This window comes from Helianthus annuus, chromosome 1 (genome assembly GCF_002127325.2).
Source record: "Helianthus annuus cultivar XRQ/B chromosome 1, HanXRQr2.0-SUNRISE, whole genome shotgun sequence".
NCBI lineage: Eukaryota > Viridiplantae > Streptophyta > Magnoliopsida > Asterales > Asteraceae > Helianthus > Helianthus annuus.
This window is the reverse complement of record NC_035433.2, coordinates 49,794,619-49,811,743: the sequence shown is the minus strand read 5'-3', so window position 1 is coordinate 49,811,743 and position 17,125 is coordinate 49,794,619. Positions and strand designations below refer to the sequence as shown.

General features: G+C 38.6%; 1 protein-coding gene and 2 non-coding genes across 4 annotated transcripts; 2 read left to right on the top strand and 1 right to left on the bottom strand.

Moving 5' to 3' along the window:
- Positions 1-574: 574 nt before the first annotated feature.
- Positions 575-681, bottom strand: LOC118482915. Its single transcript, XR_004869213.1, has one exon. It is a non-coding gene; the product is annotated as a small nucleolar RNA R71 (small nucleolar RNA).
- A 7,230-nt stretch (positions 682-7,911) lies between these two features.
- On the top strand, positions 7,912-10,462 carry LOC110867576 (protein ROOT PRIMORDIUM DEFECTIVE 1). Of its 2 annotated transcripts, none has more exons than XM_035977310.1 (2): positions 7,912-8,258; positions 8,787-10,462. In XM_035977310.1, the coding sequence occupies exons 1-2, from the start codon at positions 8,210-8,212 to the stop codon at positions 10,238-10,240; spliced, it is 1,503 nt and encodes a 500-aa protein (XP_035833203.1). In that variant the 5' UTR covers positions 7,912-8,209; the 3' UTR covers positions 10,241-10,462. The 2 variants fall into 2 exon arrangements, with proteins under 2 accessions (XP_035833203.1, XP_021972246.1); XM_022116554.2 differs by having other exon boundaries at positions 8,719-10,462.
- A 1,851-nt stretch (positions 10,463-12,313) lies between these two features.
- Positions 12,314-12,525, top strand: LOC118483137. The gene has a single exon (XR_004869660.1). It is a non-coding gene; the product is annotated as a small nucleolar RNA U3 (small nucleolar RNA).
- The last annotated feature ends 4,600 nt before the right edge of the window (positions 12,526-17,125 follow it).

Below are 17,125 nucleotides of genomic sequence, written 5' to 3'. Positions count from 1 at the left end.
GGGCCGTGGTGAACCTTCCGACCAACATTCTTTTCTGTTTTTATTGCAGGACTTGGAATCCGACGCCAACCTCACGTAGTGCATGAGCTCCAGTTCCAATAAAGACATAAAAGAACCACTAGAAGAACCCGAACGCTTTCTCAGAAAAAGGTTAAAAGCCAAAAACCAAGAGAAGGTTTCGGGTGATCCACCACCAATGGCGGACCAACGTACCCTTATGGATTATCTACGACCCACCGTAGGTAATCTAGGCGCCGCTATCAATGCTCCGAATGTCGAAGCTAATAACTTCGAACTCCGGCCGCATTTGATACAAATGCTCCAAAACTCCGCAACCTTCCATGGGCTTGCGGACGAGGATCCCCATCTACATATAACTAATTTCTTGGAAATATGTGATACCTTTCGGATCAATGGAGCATCAAACGACGCCATCCGCCTCCGTATGTTTCCCTTCTCACTAAAAGACCGAGCGAAAGCTTGGCTCAACGCCCTCCCAGCTGGATCGGTAAACACCTGGGATGAACTAGCCCAAAAATTTCTATATAAGTATTTCCCTCCCGCTAAAACTGCTAAGTTAATGACTGAAATTAATACATATTCACAAGAGGACGGGGAATCCTTATATGAAACTTGGGAAAGGTTCAAGGAGCTATTACGCAAGTGTCCCCATCACGGCCTTGCAATATGGCAACAAGTATCCACTTTCTATAATGGATTGTTGCCACACACTAGGCAGACACTTGATTCTAGCTCCGGGGGACTATTAGGTAATCGACGCCCACACGAAATATATAATCAAATTGAGGAAATTGCTCAAACCAATTTTCAATGGCACACCCCCCGAGGAAATAAGTCTATCACCCCGGGCGCCCATAAGGTCGATGAAAGCACTTCTTTACAAGCCCAAATCGAGGCCCTTTCTTCAAAGATAAAAAAATTGGAAATGACAAAAACAGTCTCGGTTATGGCTTGTGAAGGGTGTGGTGGGTCACATGAAAATTGGAGTTGCATGAAAGAAACAGACGATCAACAAGAAATGGTAAACTACATTGATAATAGACCTAGGCCGTCGGGTCCCCCAACGGGAACTTACAACCAAGGATGGCGAAACCACCCAAACCTTGGTTGGAGGGAACCCGGCAATAGTAGTAACCAACAAACCCAACGAACAAACTTTCAACAACCAAGAAATGAGTCACAAAATTTCACTCAACAACAAAGTGGACGAGAAAGGCTCAAAGATACTGTATCTCGCCTCGTCTCGTCTCCGACACTGATAAGAAAAACTCGGAAAGATTTCTACAATTAGAATCAAATTTTAGAAATCAACAAGCTAGTATTCAAAACATAGAAAAACAATTAAATCAAATAGCTCAAAATTTTGCTGAGAGACCGCAAGGCGCATTACCTAGCAATACCGAAACGAACCCAAAAGCGCAAGTTCACCTCATCACACTATGGAACCGCACCGTAGGGCCTGCAGAAGTGCCACCACCAACGGAAGAAACAGTACCCACACCTCTGCAGGAAAAGAACTCCCCTCCGTCACCAGAGCCTACCAAGGCTCCTCGAGTTCCATACCCCGGTAGGTTAATTCGTCAAAAGACCAATGAGCAATTCGCAAAGTTCGAAAGTCTGTTAAAACAATTGCATGTCAATATTCCTTTTATCGAAGTCTTAACCCAAATGCCCAAGTACTCTAAATTCATGAGGGACTTCCTTACACATAAAAAGAAAATTGAAAGTTTGCAATTAGTCAATTTAGGCGAAGAATGCTCTGCCCTCGTACTCAATAAACTTCCCCAAAAGAAAATCGATCCCGGAAGCTTCACGATTCCCTGCTCAATAGGGGAATCGCCCGTTCGTAATGCCTTAGCCGACCTTGGGGCTAGCATTAACCTCATGCCCTCATCAATGTTCAAAAGACTCGGCTTAGGAACCACGAGCCCTACAAAAATGAGCATACAACCCGCTGATCGATCCGTCAAATTCCCACAAGGTGTCATCGAGAATGTCTTGGTAAAGGTAAGCAGATTCGTTTATCCAGCTGACTTTGTCATACTCGATATGGAGGAAGACACCGAGGTCCCCCTCATACTAGGGAGACCCTTCCTTGCCACCGCCCAAGCAGTGGTAGATATGAATGACGGGACACTCACCTTGAGGTATGGGGATGATGAAGTGAAGTTCGGAGTTGGGAAGAGAATAGAGGACGACGACCCGGTCAATTACATGAAGGTTATTGATTCGAGCTTGGATGCTGCTCTCCGACGGTGTAACATGGGACGCCAGGCATCCCACTCAGAAAACATATAACCTCGCATTGGGTCTAGCCAAGGACCCTTATAAACGTGGCGCACCACGGAGGCATACCGCGGAACTATCCTTAGTTTAGTTTAATCTTTTAGTTTTAATTTGCAGAAATAAAACACACTCATGGTGGTAATGGATGAAAAAGGGAACGAGAAAAATGGCCCCATGCACAAAGAACATAGCAACCCGACACAAATCTCCATCACAGAAGGCTCAACACGGGCCTTGCCCAACCAACACGGCCCCGTGCTGAGCCACCTGCAGAAAAACGCCCAGTTCAGGTAACTGGACAGGGGCCGTGTTCAGGGGACACGCCCCCGTGTCCAGGCTTCTGTCTTATTTCTTTAATTTCTGTTACTGGCACCTGACCACGGGGCCGTGCCCGGTCACCACGGGGCCGTGTCCAGGATGCCAGTAACATAAATCTTTGCTTTTTAACCCACTTTCACACATTCTAATCAACCGAAAATCTTATTTTTGGGACACATTGAGGACAATGTGTAATTTAAGTGTGGGGGGGATGCTAAAACCTTGAATTTTGCAAATCCTAATTACAAGCCTTACACAAAACTCTATTGAAACCGCTAAACACCCCAAATTTTTTTTCAAAAACTTTTCGTTTTTTTTTTCTTGTCTTGGTTTAATTTGGGAATAACAAGTTCTAAAAAGGTTATATTTTTACAAATTTACAACCGATAGCGTCGTGATAACAAAGAACCAACATAAGAAAATTACGAAACGGCATAACAAGTCTAGTTAAAAATTCGATTATATATATACTTGATCGCATTAAAAACCCATTCCCACAAAAGTGAGTTTTGAGCCTTTATTGAGCATACAAATATACATCTTTAGACTAAATGCTCATTTTTCGTTTCTTGTGTGAATAGCCGCTTGGTTCTTACAACTCTAGAACTTGCCACGACGATACATTCCCGGTCCTTACCAACTTAAACCCAAGTAAGTAAGTGATGGAGGCATTAGGACTAACCATATTTTTCTTTCTACATCATTATTTTTCATTTTTTTTACCACCTACCCAAAATCCCCCTAGTTAGCCCCTTTGAGCCTAAACCTTTCATTTCATTACCCTAAAACCCTTTTTACCCACCAAAAACCTTTTTTTTTCACCCTTTATTTTAGTAACAAGCTCGGTTTTTCGTAAGCTCGCTATTTTATGTGACTTATCCAAAAAAAAAAAAATATGATGAAGTCAAAAACAAACAAAAGCTATATAAAAGCTTGTTTGGAGAAATACTTCAAAATAAAGAGTCACTAAAAACAAGGTGTGTCACGAAAACCGACGCTTTTTACGATTTTCGCCCTTTTACTAACCACCTTTAACCCAAGCCTAACCCTTCACCCAAAAAGTCCTCTTGATATTTACAAAGGTAAAAAGTTAAAAAGGAGGAGGATTGATTGCTTGGCAAGCCTATGGAAGGCGTAAGCTCCATGCCGCTCTCGAGTGATTCACTAAAAAAATACACCTTCGGCCGAGTGTTAAGTGATCTCCCGTGAGGTATGTGAACTTGTATATAAATGGAATTTTAATAAGGCATGCTATGCCCGAATAAGTAATTTATCCTGTGAAACGTTCTAAATAAATCATAACGAATAGGATTGTAAATAAATAAAAATAAAACTTACAAAGATCTTGGATTCCCGACACTCTATGACAAGCCAAAAACTTTCTCTTCTACCTATTCCATTTGGGAGTGTAAGCCACATTTAAAGAGTTTTGCTTGAGGACAAGCAAAAGTTCAAGTGTGGGGGTATTTGATGTGTGTAAAATGCAACATATAAATCACATCAATTAAGGCATAAAACTAACCCTTTTTAAGTACTAATGTTGGAAAAAGAGTGTTTTTGTCTTCCTTTTGTATTTTCAGGATGAAATGAGCTCAAATTCACAAAAGAAGCAAAAAGACAACTAATTCTAGCATAAATACAAGAAAAGGAATAAAAGTAGACTGCCCGGACCCTCAACAGCATCCCCCAAAGCAAAGAAGAGAAAGCAGAAGTCTGAACACGCCCCGTGCTCAGCCAGCACGGGGCCGTGCCCAAGAAGCAGCATAAAAGACAAACTTATAGAAGCTTCCATTGCCCACCACGGGGCCGTGTCCAGCGGGCACGGGGGCGTGGTGAAAGTACAGCAGGCGCATTAATTGTAATTGCGAATTACAATTAATGAGGAGAGAGAGTGTCAGACGGGCACGGGGGCGTGTCCAGTGGACACGGGGCCGTGCCCAGCCTTCTGTTCAGCCTATAAATAGGAGTGCTTGGTTTCATTTCAACTCATCCCTTGGCACACCACCTCTCTCACACTTCATCCACCACCCACCACCACCATAACACCATCATCCACCACCATCATCCATTGTCCATCGTAGAGTGTGTGAGTCGTCTCGGGATCCAAGATTGATCGTAAGAGTTCTTGACAATCAAGGCCATGTTTGCCTAAGTCTCTTACATCACTTGGTGAAGACAAGTGTTTAGTATAATACTTTTTATTTTCAATCTTTTGCACTTTTTATTTGGTTTGTATTAATGACTTTAATAACTAGTTACTTTTGTTGAAGGTGATCTTTCCTTATCATTTGTCCGTGGTGTCTTGGCATTATTTTACTGTCTATATAAAATAAAAGATTTTCACCATTCATATCTCCACGGTCTATATGGAGGTATGTTGGCTACCTGGACGGGGGTTAAGGGAACGGTTTGGTAAAGGTCTTGCCCTTGTTCAGCGTTTAGAGGTCCTGCTTGGGACCTGGGTCAAATTTAGTAGGATCTCCTTCAATGCCCATAGGTATTGGATGGCGGGGATCCAAACTCTTTGACCCCCTCATAAGTTAACTACTATTAATACTATAACCCGGCTATTTAGGACTGTATCCCTGCTGACTCAGACTACTTAGCCGAGGGTAACGTCACTGCCGAAAGCGGGGCCTACCACAATTTGCATTAATAACTTAATTCATTATCTTTCAATAATCCGACCCTTTAGGATTGTATCCTTGCTGACTCAAACTACTGGGTTGAGGGTAACGTCGCCTTCAAAAGAGGGGCCTACTACAATAACTAAGATAATCTCTTAAACAAGTGCAAAAGTGCGAAAATAATCAAAGGTTATACTAATACACGTGTCGGATCCAAGTGATTCATCTTGTCTATCTGTTTTTATTTTATTTTATTTTTCAGCATTTAGTTAGTTTTTATTTTCTTAGTTTAAAAAACATTTTTCTCACTTTTTGATTTGATTAGACGTTGAGGATAAACCGGTTTCAAAAGCTCTTGTGTCCTTGGACGACCTCGGTATCTTACCAACACTATACTACGTCCACGATGGGTGCACTTGCCCATATGTGTGTTTAGTGTTAGTGAATATCGTGTTTTTATAAATTTAAAACTTGGCTAAAAGTGTAAAAAGGGTTTAAATATACATCAAAAATATATTACACTACACACGCATCAAGATGATGTATCAGTTAATTTATCACAGAAAACCTGTACTTGTAGAAAGTGGGACCTAACAGGTATACCCTGTAAGCATGTGTGTGCTGTGGCAGGTTTTCTAGGAAAGAATGCTAAGGACTTTATGCATGAATGGTATCATAAAGACCAGTACCTAAAGTCTTATGAACACACTATCCCACCACTACCTAGTGAAAAATACTGGCCTAAGGTTGATTATCCTCTGGACCCACCACCAATTAGAATTGCTCCTGGAAGACCCAAGAAAAACAGGAAGAGAGATCCACATGAAGACCCTAAGAAACCTGGCAAATTGACAAAGCATGGGATACAAATGACATGTAGCCACTGCAACGAAAAAGGCCACAATGTAAGGAAGTGCAGTTCGAAGGGTAAGGCTAAGGTTGGTGCAGCTGATGGAGATGAAGGTGGGCCTAAACAATCAAGGGGTAGGCCAAAGGGGAAAGTTGTTAATGTGAAAGTTGCTGTTGGTTCTAAAAGGAAAAGGGCTAAGTCAAAGTCAAAGGTTAGATCAAGTCAAGCATCACAGAATCCCACACAATCAAGCCAACCGTCTCAGCAATCAAGTGGTTCAAAAAGGGTATGCAGGGGAAGGATGCTTAGTTGCTGAAGATGTCATGCTATTTTGCACAGTTTGATCAGTGAATCTTATATGTTCATGATATTCACGCTTTTGTATGTATTAACTTTGTAACTATCTTGATGTGTCCCGTTTGAACAACTTCTACTAGATGCATCATGTATCTTGTGAACATCTAACTTATGGGATCATTCTGTGGTTTTAATGTTAATAGTTGTTATGTTACAGCATTACTATCTACCTTTGGTCCAGTTTTGGTCATTTTTTTGTGTGTCAACATGTATGGTCAGTGATGAGTTTGGTCAAATTTTGTTAGTTTTGGTCATTTGCAGGTGTTGCTTGTAGTGTGTATATGCAGTGGGATGTTTTGGTCATTCTTTAGTGTTGGTTTAATATGGTCAACATGTAGTGTGTATGCACCTTTGGTCCAGTTTTGGTCATTTTTTTGTGTGTCAATATGTATGGTCAGTGAATGTGTTCCGAACAACCACAAAATACATAGGCGACTAACACTTTGCATACAATGGCAACAACCAAAATAAGTAGCATTACAAAATCATTAGGCAACAGCCACATAATACAAACACTGCATACATTTCCAGGGATTCCCATTTCCTATCACAAAATACTAACAATTGCCAACTGTTTATCTAAGAATTATCCAACTTCCTATCACAACAATGGCCAAACAGAGCAGATTCTTCCAAGTTGATTTTTTATTTGCAAGTTGTTGTTTCAACGTCTTGTTCTCTTCCTGCAATTTGAGATTCTCAATCTCCAATTCTTGTTCATTTCTTCCATGTTCAATACAGAATGCCTTGATATCAGATTTCCACATGAAAAAATTGCAGTCTTGTTTCTATCAGAAGATAAATAACCAAGTTATAGGTGAAATTAGAACCAAAAACCCTAATTTAACATGCTAACTTACCGGCCATAAAGCGCAACCATAAAATGCTTCCCCACTTCGAGCACTTCTTTGTCCAGCAACCCTAGATATGGCTAGGATATCGTGATTGCAGTACACATTTCCTTCTATATCGACTTTGAACTTTTTAGGGTTTTTCTCGGTACCAGAGGTTGAAGACGACGAGCAGCTGAGTTCCATCTTATGTTTGTTTTAGGTTTTAGGGTTTAATTGGATTATATATGATGGTAGGAAAGATATAAAATAAATAAATGTTATTATAAATGCCACATATTCAAGTTCAGGCCCACATTCAGCCATGTAATCATCCCAATTAAAAAATTATGCCACGTCATCAACGTTTTTAACGGTGTTAGCAAAGGTCCAATGTTTTACAAAATGTCAAAAGATGGGACTGCCAGTGGTTATTTTTAATGTTGGATCCAGTGCCGGCCAACTAGTGAAAGTTGGGATTATTAATTTCCATTATTCCTTTATTTTAACACACGTAAAAACATGTTTCTTATATAAAACAATGAGTTAATTTCATAAAAAAGTCATACTAGTTACAAATTTGATGTCTAAATTTAAAAAGTTAATATACCCAAATGTCCCCATTTGCCCTGTGATGAACCATAAACCTATCTGAACTGGACCAGTAAGCCTCAAAATTGTTGGACCTAGACCAATGATCGGTCAGAAAACCAACAACTTCCAAGTTTGCTGCTACAATCCCAGTATATACGCCCCCACTTCTGCAATTGAAAGCATAATACAACTGTTTCAACTTTCTTCGATTTTGAACATGTACGATTAAGGTGAATTCTTTTGGATTTTCAACTCACAATGTTCTTCGTTTAAACTTGTGATCATCATGGGGCTGAATTCAATAAATTATGACTTGTGTTTAATATATGCATGCCACCTGCTCGATGAAATGCCTTTTGATCATGTCCGAACAAGGTAAATTCTGTTGTATTTTTAAACTCAAAATGTTTTATGTTTAAACTTGTGATCATGGGGCTGACTTGAACAAAATATGATATTTCTACATTGTGCTTAATTAATATATGCATGCCACCTGTTCGATGAAATGCCTGATCAACTGTTATTTTGTACTTTCAATAGATTCTGAGACCAAAACGAAATTACAAGTTACCATGAACTTGTAGGTCAGTCAAAGTAACTAACTGTGTCTTAAATTATGATTTTTCATTGATTAATAACTCAAGGTCATGTTGCTTAGTTTTGGTACTTGTTACATTGTTGGCAGTAGGATGCTTGATTGAGCAAGAAGTTCCTATTTGTCATTTGTATTGATTTTGAATAAGTTGTACTATCAACTTTGGTGTGCATAAATTAGTTGAATATTTCAGAGTGATCAAACAGTTCTCAGTGTTCCTTTTAACTAACTTGGATTCAGGTATTAATACAACTTTGTCATCTTTGTTCCTTCATCTGTGGAATATTCGCTTCATCTGTGATCTTCAGCTGTCTCCCGCTTGACGTACTCTTTAAGAACACCGATATCAGAAGGATCTCCCAAAATTGCACTTCAGAGTTCCAAATTTTGGTGCACACAAAACCCTAAACCCATTAAAGACATGACAAGAATTTTACAGCGACTCATATACGAAACCCAGTTAACAAATCATCTAGTTCGCCTCCAATTTGGACCTTTTAACTCCACCACGCAACGACGATGGAAGAAACCAACTGTTACTGCACAAACCCGTTTGGAGGATCGAACCAGGGACCTGAAGCTCGATAACCTCATGACCAAGCTACACAAGCTCAAGTTAATCCTAAGCCTCCATGACCTCATGTCCACTCGACGCAGAGGACCCTTTGTTTCTGTACAAATCATGTCTCGTTGGAGCAACATTGTTGGTCTCAATGTACCAATTGGTGGGTTCCTTAGAAAATACCGCCATGTGTTCAACGTATTTCCTCACCCAGTTCAACGAAACATTTGTTGTAAATTAACTTCCAAGATGACCCTCTTGCTTCAAGAAGAAAGTAACGTGATAAAAGATATGGAATTAGATAATGTGAAAAGGATAAAGAAGCTTCTAATGATCTCCGTTACTGGTTTTCTGCATATCCATGCTTTGAGGTTAATCAAACGGGAATTGGGTTTACCGGATGATTTTCGCGAATCGATTCTCGCAAAGTATGATGATTTTGAACTGGTTGATCTAGAGATAGTAAGATTGGTTGATAAAGATGATATCGATGGAGATTTGAAGGTAGCTGAAGTAGAAAAATGGAGGCAAAAAGAGTATACGGAAAAATGGTTGAGTGAATTCGAGACAAAATACGCGTTTCCCATCAATTTCCCTACGGGATTTAGAATTAAAGCTGGGTTTAAAGGTAAATTAAAAGACTGGCAGAGACTTCCGTACAGTAAACCTTATGAAAAAGAAGACGGTTTCCGGTCGTCGTCTCGTGGCGGGATTGAACGGTTCGAAAAACGAGCGGTTGGGATTCTTCATGAGCTTTTAAGCTTAACAGTTGAAAAGATGGTTGAAATTGAAAGATTAGTGCATTTTAAGAAAGATTTCGGTCTTCCGGTTAATTTTCGTGAGCTCATTTTAAAGCATCCTGGAATCTTTTACATATCTACAAAAGGTTGTACACAAATGGTGTTTCTTAGAGAAGCGTATTGTAAAGATTTTCTTGTTTCTCCGGATCCCGTTTATGTTGTTAGGAGAAAAATGTTGGATCTTATATTGTTGGGATCCAGGAATACTAGAGAATTGAGAAGTCAAAGGGAAGTCAAAGAGAGTGTTGGTGGTGACAATCATAATCATAATCGAGGTGGGGTCATAGAGGATGATTTTGTAATCCCCATTTTAGAAAATTTCGATTATAATGATAACACGAACAGTGAGAATGGAGAGGATGACGATGATCATGATGATAATGATGGTTGCAAAACATGATCTTGTTGTTATATCTTGCGTTCACAAATCTTGACGATGTTGGCTGCAAAGCATGATATCGACTAAAAGAACGAGCTAGTCTTTTTTTAACTGGTAGCATGTTTTAAATTGTGTGTTTTTTTTTTTTTTTTTTTTTTTTTTTTTTTTTTTTTGCTGTTTTTTTTTTCTTGTAGCTTTGTAATAACTCATTTAATTTAATTTCCATTCATGGGTTTTTTGTTATCATCCGCCAAGTTCTCATTTTGATCTATAAAATTTATACAAGTTCTTCGGGGTGTTTGGATGTCTGATTTGAAAGTGATTATGTGATATTGAATAACTAACTTTTCCTATGGGCCAAATCATCACAAATTCTCTACAGGTAGTAGAAGTTATATCTCCCCAACCACCCCCTAACCTAGTAACCTTCAAGTCATACAGTCGACTTTTCAGGTCAAACGGACCAATGTTCAACTGCAAATCTAATATGATTCTTTGAGTTTCTTAGAAGAAGTTAAAAAATTTAAAGTAAAGCTCTATGAAATTTCTGGCAGCTTGATGCAAATGGAATCTAACTTCACAAAACGGACCTACACCGCCAATACCACACTTGCGGTTTTCAGAAGAAACTATAAATGAGGTTGCAACTACAATTCATGACCGAACAAACACGATGCAATCTGTATCCCATGATATTGCATTGGTGAACAGTCCCAAAAATGTCTGAGATGAATACAAACTAGATTCACAAGCTACTTGTATTGATTTTTGTGAATGAACCAACTTGATTACGAGGTGAATGAACCAACGAATTCGATTTCTTCTTTTGCTCAAATACTAAACAATACTTATTTAAACAAATAATAATAAAACTAATACTACTAGATAATTCAAATAATAATTAAATAACTTTAATTATTATTTTACTTGTTTAGTCCTTCGACTTAAGATCTCTTCCAGACCGCCCCTTGAGACCAACCGTACCTCCCTAGTTGATGTTGTAATTTCATCACTAAAGTAGTTGCCTAAATAGTTCTCGTTTCACTTATTGGAAGCCTAACTGATTTTGTACATTATGCTACACAAATAAGTTGTTCTCATCGACATCTTGTATGTCTAGAGAGGTCAGGTGGGTTGGGTAACATGTCAAAAGTGAAGAAAATAAGTGCAGATCGAAACAGGTTGCGTTTGTCTAACCCGTCAATCTATATTGGCCAATTTGTAAACAGTTGATGCTATAAAAATATGATTACGAAAATCCTCTAATAATATAATTTCTTGTATATAAAGTGATTTGGGACATTGTATCTTGTAAGCATTTGAATACATCATAGGTGGCTTTTTACCAGTTTAACATGTCTCAGTTTTGGCTAATCATTATATTCAACCCAAGATAACAAAACGAAATATAGACCATAGTGTATAAGCGGGGGGAAATTGCTACCTATAACAAGTCAAGTAGATAAAACAAATTAAGCTGATAAGGAAACGGGCCCATTTTCCACATCTGCTTGTACGCATAGATCCGACTTTTTAGTTAAAATTTGTAATGTTGTTTTTTAACAGGCATTATCATGAGTTTTATAGTTCCAGTGAGTGGCATATGATATGAGAGATATGAAGCATCAAGTTGAATGAAGGGACATGTGATGTTGAATATTAGATTTGATGAGGAAGTTGTAAACAAGCTAAGTGGATTTTGGAGAAGAATAAACTCACTTCACCAATTCTTTTGCTTCTTTATTCTTGTTATGGAGCAAATGGAATTTTTAATTTGAAACAAAAAACTGTTTGATTATATATAAAAAAAAAATACAATAAACAACAACTTTCACTAAGTTTCTGATTTGGACACTGGATCTTGAGTGTTAAAAAACTGTTTGATGAGGTTGAATGACCGTTATAACAGTTGCTGAAAGTTTGAATTTACTTGAAAGTATAAAAGTATGCCATGTTGATTACTGCAGTTAATTTAGATAGCAAATAGCAGGTTACAATAAGCAATAAGTGTAGTCAAATAGTTTGTGTTGTCCCGCATCGGTGGAAAGTATAAAATAGCAGCTGTACATATAGAACACAAACAGGAGATAAGGCACGACCTTACTTGAACAGGATCTGTTCTATAGGCTCGTACCTCTGTATTCTTGATTCCTAAGAAGACAGAAACCCATGTTTGGTTGATGACTCATGACCATGGAACTAGAGCGTGATTAACAGAGCCCCATGGTCTTGACCATGGCTCAGTAGAGGATCTTGCCAGCCCATTTGATGGGTTGCGGCATGGTTCCATGGTTGTCTGACAAACAAAATCAGTTTTTTTATTGGTTTCTTCTTCCTTTCAAGTTTGAGATGCAGACAACATGCTGATGATGTTTCTCTACCTGTTGAATCCTAATCTCGGAGGTGCCTATGAAGCTTCCGGATTTTATTTTATGCAACATGCACCCTACTTATCTTTGCATATCAGATTAAAGAGATTGTATATGTTCTACGGTCAGGTTTATGAACAATCTTAGCTTGACCATTTACTCGACGAGGAAGCTTGACGTTTAAACATGTTTGTACGAAGAACTTATGTCTTAAATCTATGGCCTCCAGTCATGAGGAGTAACTTTAGTTGTTGCTCCGCAGGTAATGGATATTGTATACTTTTGACTTTTCAGTTCAAACTGACAAGCTTTCAATTGTCAAACTGAATAGATTCTATCATATTCTATAAAGAAAATAAAGAACTCACTTAAATCTTCATAACAAAAAGATAAAAAAAAAGGGATTATATTAAAACCTGTGGCGGATCCGATGGTGTTTTGGGGGTTTTAGTTTGACAAAAAAATGGAAAAAAAAAATAGTGGAAACCTTGTATGATTTGGAAAAAAATAGTGAGAATCTACCAAAAGGAACCCGGTGAAAAAATTTCTGGATCCGCTACTGATTAAAACGCGTTACTAGTGAAAGATTCTTTAAACAAACATAGTACGAAAGGGCTTGATTATCATTTCAATACTCTTATTATGAATCAACAACAACATGCCAAGTTACCAAAATGCCACAGCTCAATTCACTATAAAAAAAACCCCTTCTGCATGAAGTTAGCATCATATCATCAATGACATGCAAAGAATATCACAACTAATTTCACATGTTAAATAAACACAAACCCTTGCTGTTAACCATTTTAAGTAAAGACCATCATCCAATCCAGTTCAGTAATACCACATAAAAAGTAACCTAGACATGAAGACAACAAGCAAAGACCATTCAGTTCAGTTCAGTTTGAGTTGAGTTGGGTGTGACTTAGAGTAATTGTGAAACTGCCCGAAACAAGGTTCACACTGACCGAGTCCTTTGGCTAATTCACGACATATCATAACCTGTAAGTTGGTCTAGAGACTGGCGTAGAGCTTCCTTCTCAGAAGGTTGAAAACCTTTATACCTAACCTAATAATAAGAATAAGATAGCGCGCAGCATATATTATTAGTTATAGACTTATAGTTATTTTGAAAATAAATAAATTATTAACATGAAAACATAATAAATCAAAGTAGAAATTAACCTCAGGCAACACTAACTCCTCTTTTATGGATGGTATCCAGTACAGTATTGAGAGGTTTCTTTGCTTGCAAAAAAGGAATTAGAGTTTTTATCTCAGCAGCTTCTAAACCTTCGAATATGAGAGTTGACACAATCTTGGCTTGTTTAGGACTAAATCTCTTGGTCTCGTCGTCATGATCGGAGAATGCCATATTTGTACAAGACCTGGTGGTTGGGTGAAACATCTGAAAAAAAAAAAAAAAACAAGGATCAAAATCTATTTGTAACCAAAAAAACATCTGCACAGAACTATTAATCACTTACAGCAGAAGCCGGTGCCAACAGCCTTTGTCCTCACTTTATTCTATACGGGCCGTATAACCTTATACGACCCGTATCAACCATGTTAGAATAAGATGATACTGTGATCGTATATATATTATACGACTACTTTATACGGGTCGTATATATCTATACGGCTCGTATACAATGAATTTCCTTTATTTTATTGTTTTATTACTATTTGACGCGACGTATTATTCCTCGATTCACGTGCGAGTAGACGTAAGATTCTCTGATTCGATGTTATATTCCTCGATTCTCGTGCGAGTTATGTGATTAGACGTTAAATTCCTCGATATTCGTGCGAGTTATTTGATTCGACGTTAGATTCCTCGATTCGCGTGTTAATCATTTGAAACGATGTAATATTCCGTAAAATTCTTTACATAAACGACACTAATTTCATTCATTTTCATTCAACTTCTATTCGTTTCTTCTATTTTTCTCTGTATTCAAATTATTTACGCTATAATGTCGGGTTGGGGTAACTTTTTTAATGTGTTTGATAACGAGGCGAATCAGGGGAGTTATGATAACAACGAAGATAACAAAGCGGGCATGTTTGATCTGAATGCTCCGTTCGATCCCATTCTTGTGTCTGATGCAGGTCAGGATACTTGGGGTTTGGATGCAATTCAGCCTAATTATGCTGGTTATTATCCATCGCAACACCCGGTTAATTTTGAAGCCTCTCATGTTAGTTTTGGACCACCGACTGATAGTTCTCAGTCTCCTCCCATAAGTGATGGACCGCCGGAGGGTCCAAATGCTGACCAGGAACGTAGTGAGTTTCAAAACAAGCAGGTATAATATTTAATTATACGTTTATTTGTTGTACGTTAACTATTTTAGTGTTTTTACGTTTGATGTTGTTTTTATTAAAACCTTAGATTAGGGTTGCTCAACGGGTCGTGTTCGCGGGTTGGTGGGTTCAACCCGACCTGAACCTGAAAATTTTACACAAACCCGAACTCGACCCGAACTTTCATGGGTTGACCCCAACACGACCCATTAAACCCTAATTTTTTTATTTTTTTTCTGAAATTAATATATTAAAGTTAAAATTTACTTAAAAAACACAAATATATATATATATATATATATATATATATAATATCATATTTAAATTATGAAATCTATGTTAATTTGTCTTTTTAACTTATAATCATGGCATAAAATACGCACTCCATTTAATTTATGACGTAAAATATATTGTTAAAAAATAATATATAGTATAAATGTGTAACGGGTTAACCCGCCAACCCGACCATGTTGACCCGAACCCGACCCGTTAACCCAAACGGGTTTGCAAGTTCAACCTGAAACTAACCCGAATCCGTTTATACTAAAGCTAAACCGATTGGTTAATCATTATTGACACATATAAGTGTTTTCGTTAGAAATTCGCTAGCATGGATGAATTGGTAGAGTGGTGTAGAGACGTTGGACGCGTAAATAGCTACGCCCTCGTCACCAAACACACCATCTACGATAAACAGGGTAGCGGTCAGCCGTTAAAAATCTGGCTTACGTGCGATTGTGCCGGCGAGTACAAATCAACAGCCACGGTCAGACGCACTGGGACCAGGAAAACCGGTTGCAAGTTCCAACTGATCGGGGCATACAAAAAGTGGTTAGGTTATTGGGATCTAAGGGTTGAGGAAGCTAAACATAACCACGAACCATTTTTGTATCCAGAGGGTCATCCGTCCCTAATGAGGTTGACTCCATCAGAAGAGAGGACGGTGGAGCAAATGACGCATCAGAACATAAAACCACGAGACATTATTGCTGCCATTAAAGAACAGAACCCCTATAATGTCTCAACAAGAAACACCATATACAACGCTCGGGCCAAATTGGGTCGAATGGAACAAGTCGGCGAGACTCAAATGCAGATACTTTTCAACCGGTTGGAGAAGGTTGGGTTTGTTTTTTACCATAGAACATCTCATAACGGCGAACGGGTCGAGGATGTTTTCTTCATCCACCCGGAGTCGAACATGTTGTGGCGCGCCTTCCCGCATGTGTTGCTTATAGACGCCACCTACAAGACGAATCGGTACAAAATGCCGCTAGTCCAGATTATCGGTGTTACATCCACGTTGATGTCGTTTTGCATTGCTCATGCGTTCGTAAGCAATGAGAAACAGGAAAACTTCACATGGGTTCTACAGAGGTTGAAACACTCATTAGACAGTGTTATGGAACCCCGTGTAATAGTGACCGATAGAGATCGCGCCCTAATGAACGCATGTGCAACCGTGTTTCCCAGGGCTAGACATTCATTGTGTAGGTGGCACATACAACAAAACATCTTCAAGCATTGCAGGCAAAGCTTTAAAACAGAGGATAAATGGGGGAGGTTTCTTTACAAGTGGGGCGAGCTAATTAACTCAAGGACCGACCTTGACTACAACTACTGGTACGAGCGAATACGATCAAACTTGCCACGCAAAAAAACCGACGGTAAGTTTTATATAATTTTTGTTTAATAATCGTATTTATTTGACTTGTCTTAACTGCACTTGACTTTGATTACAGAGATTATGAACTATTTGGATTCAATCTGGTTACAACCATATAGAGACCGGTTTGTTTCATTTTGGAGCGACCAACATCTGAACTTCGGTCAAAATACAACGAACAGGGCAGAGGGTCAACATGCCCTTTTGAAGCAGTACCTAGGCGACTCTAATTACACCCTGGAGAAAGTGGTACCACTTATCGATAAGCTCATAAGAAACCAGGTGACAGAAATCAAAGGCAGCATTGAAACAAGCAGGAGCCGAACATTAGGTCATCATAACAAACCAATATTTAATCTCCTACTAAAGAAGGTTTCACATGCCTGCCTAGAGTTGATATCAGATGAAGTAAATGAAATAGAAAAATTAAAGTTATATAACCGTACATGCGCGTGCCGTTTGTATACAAGCTGTGGGTTGCCGTGCGCGTGTCGGTTGGAGCCGTATATAACGAATGGTAATACATTATTCGACCAACCACAATTTATAATCATAGCCTTTCAT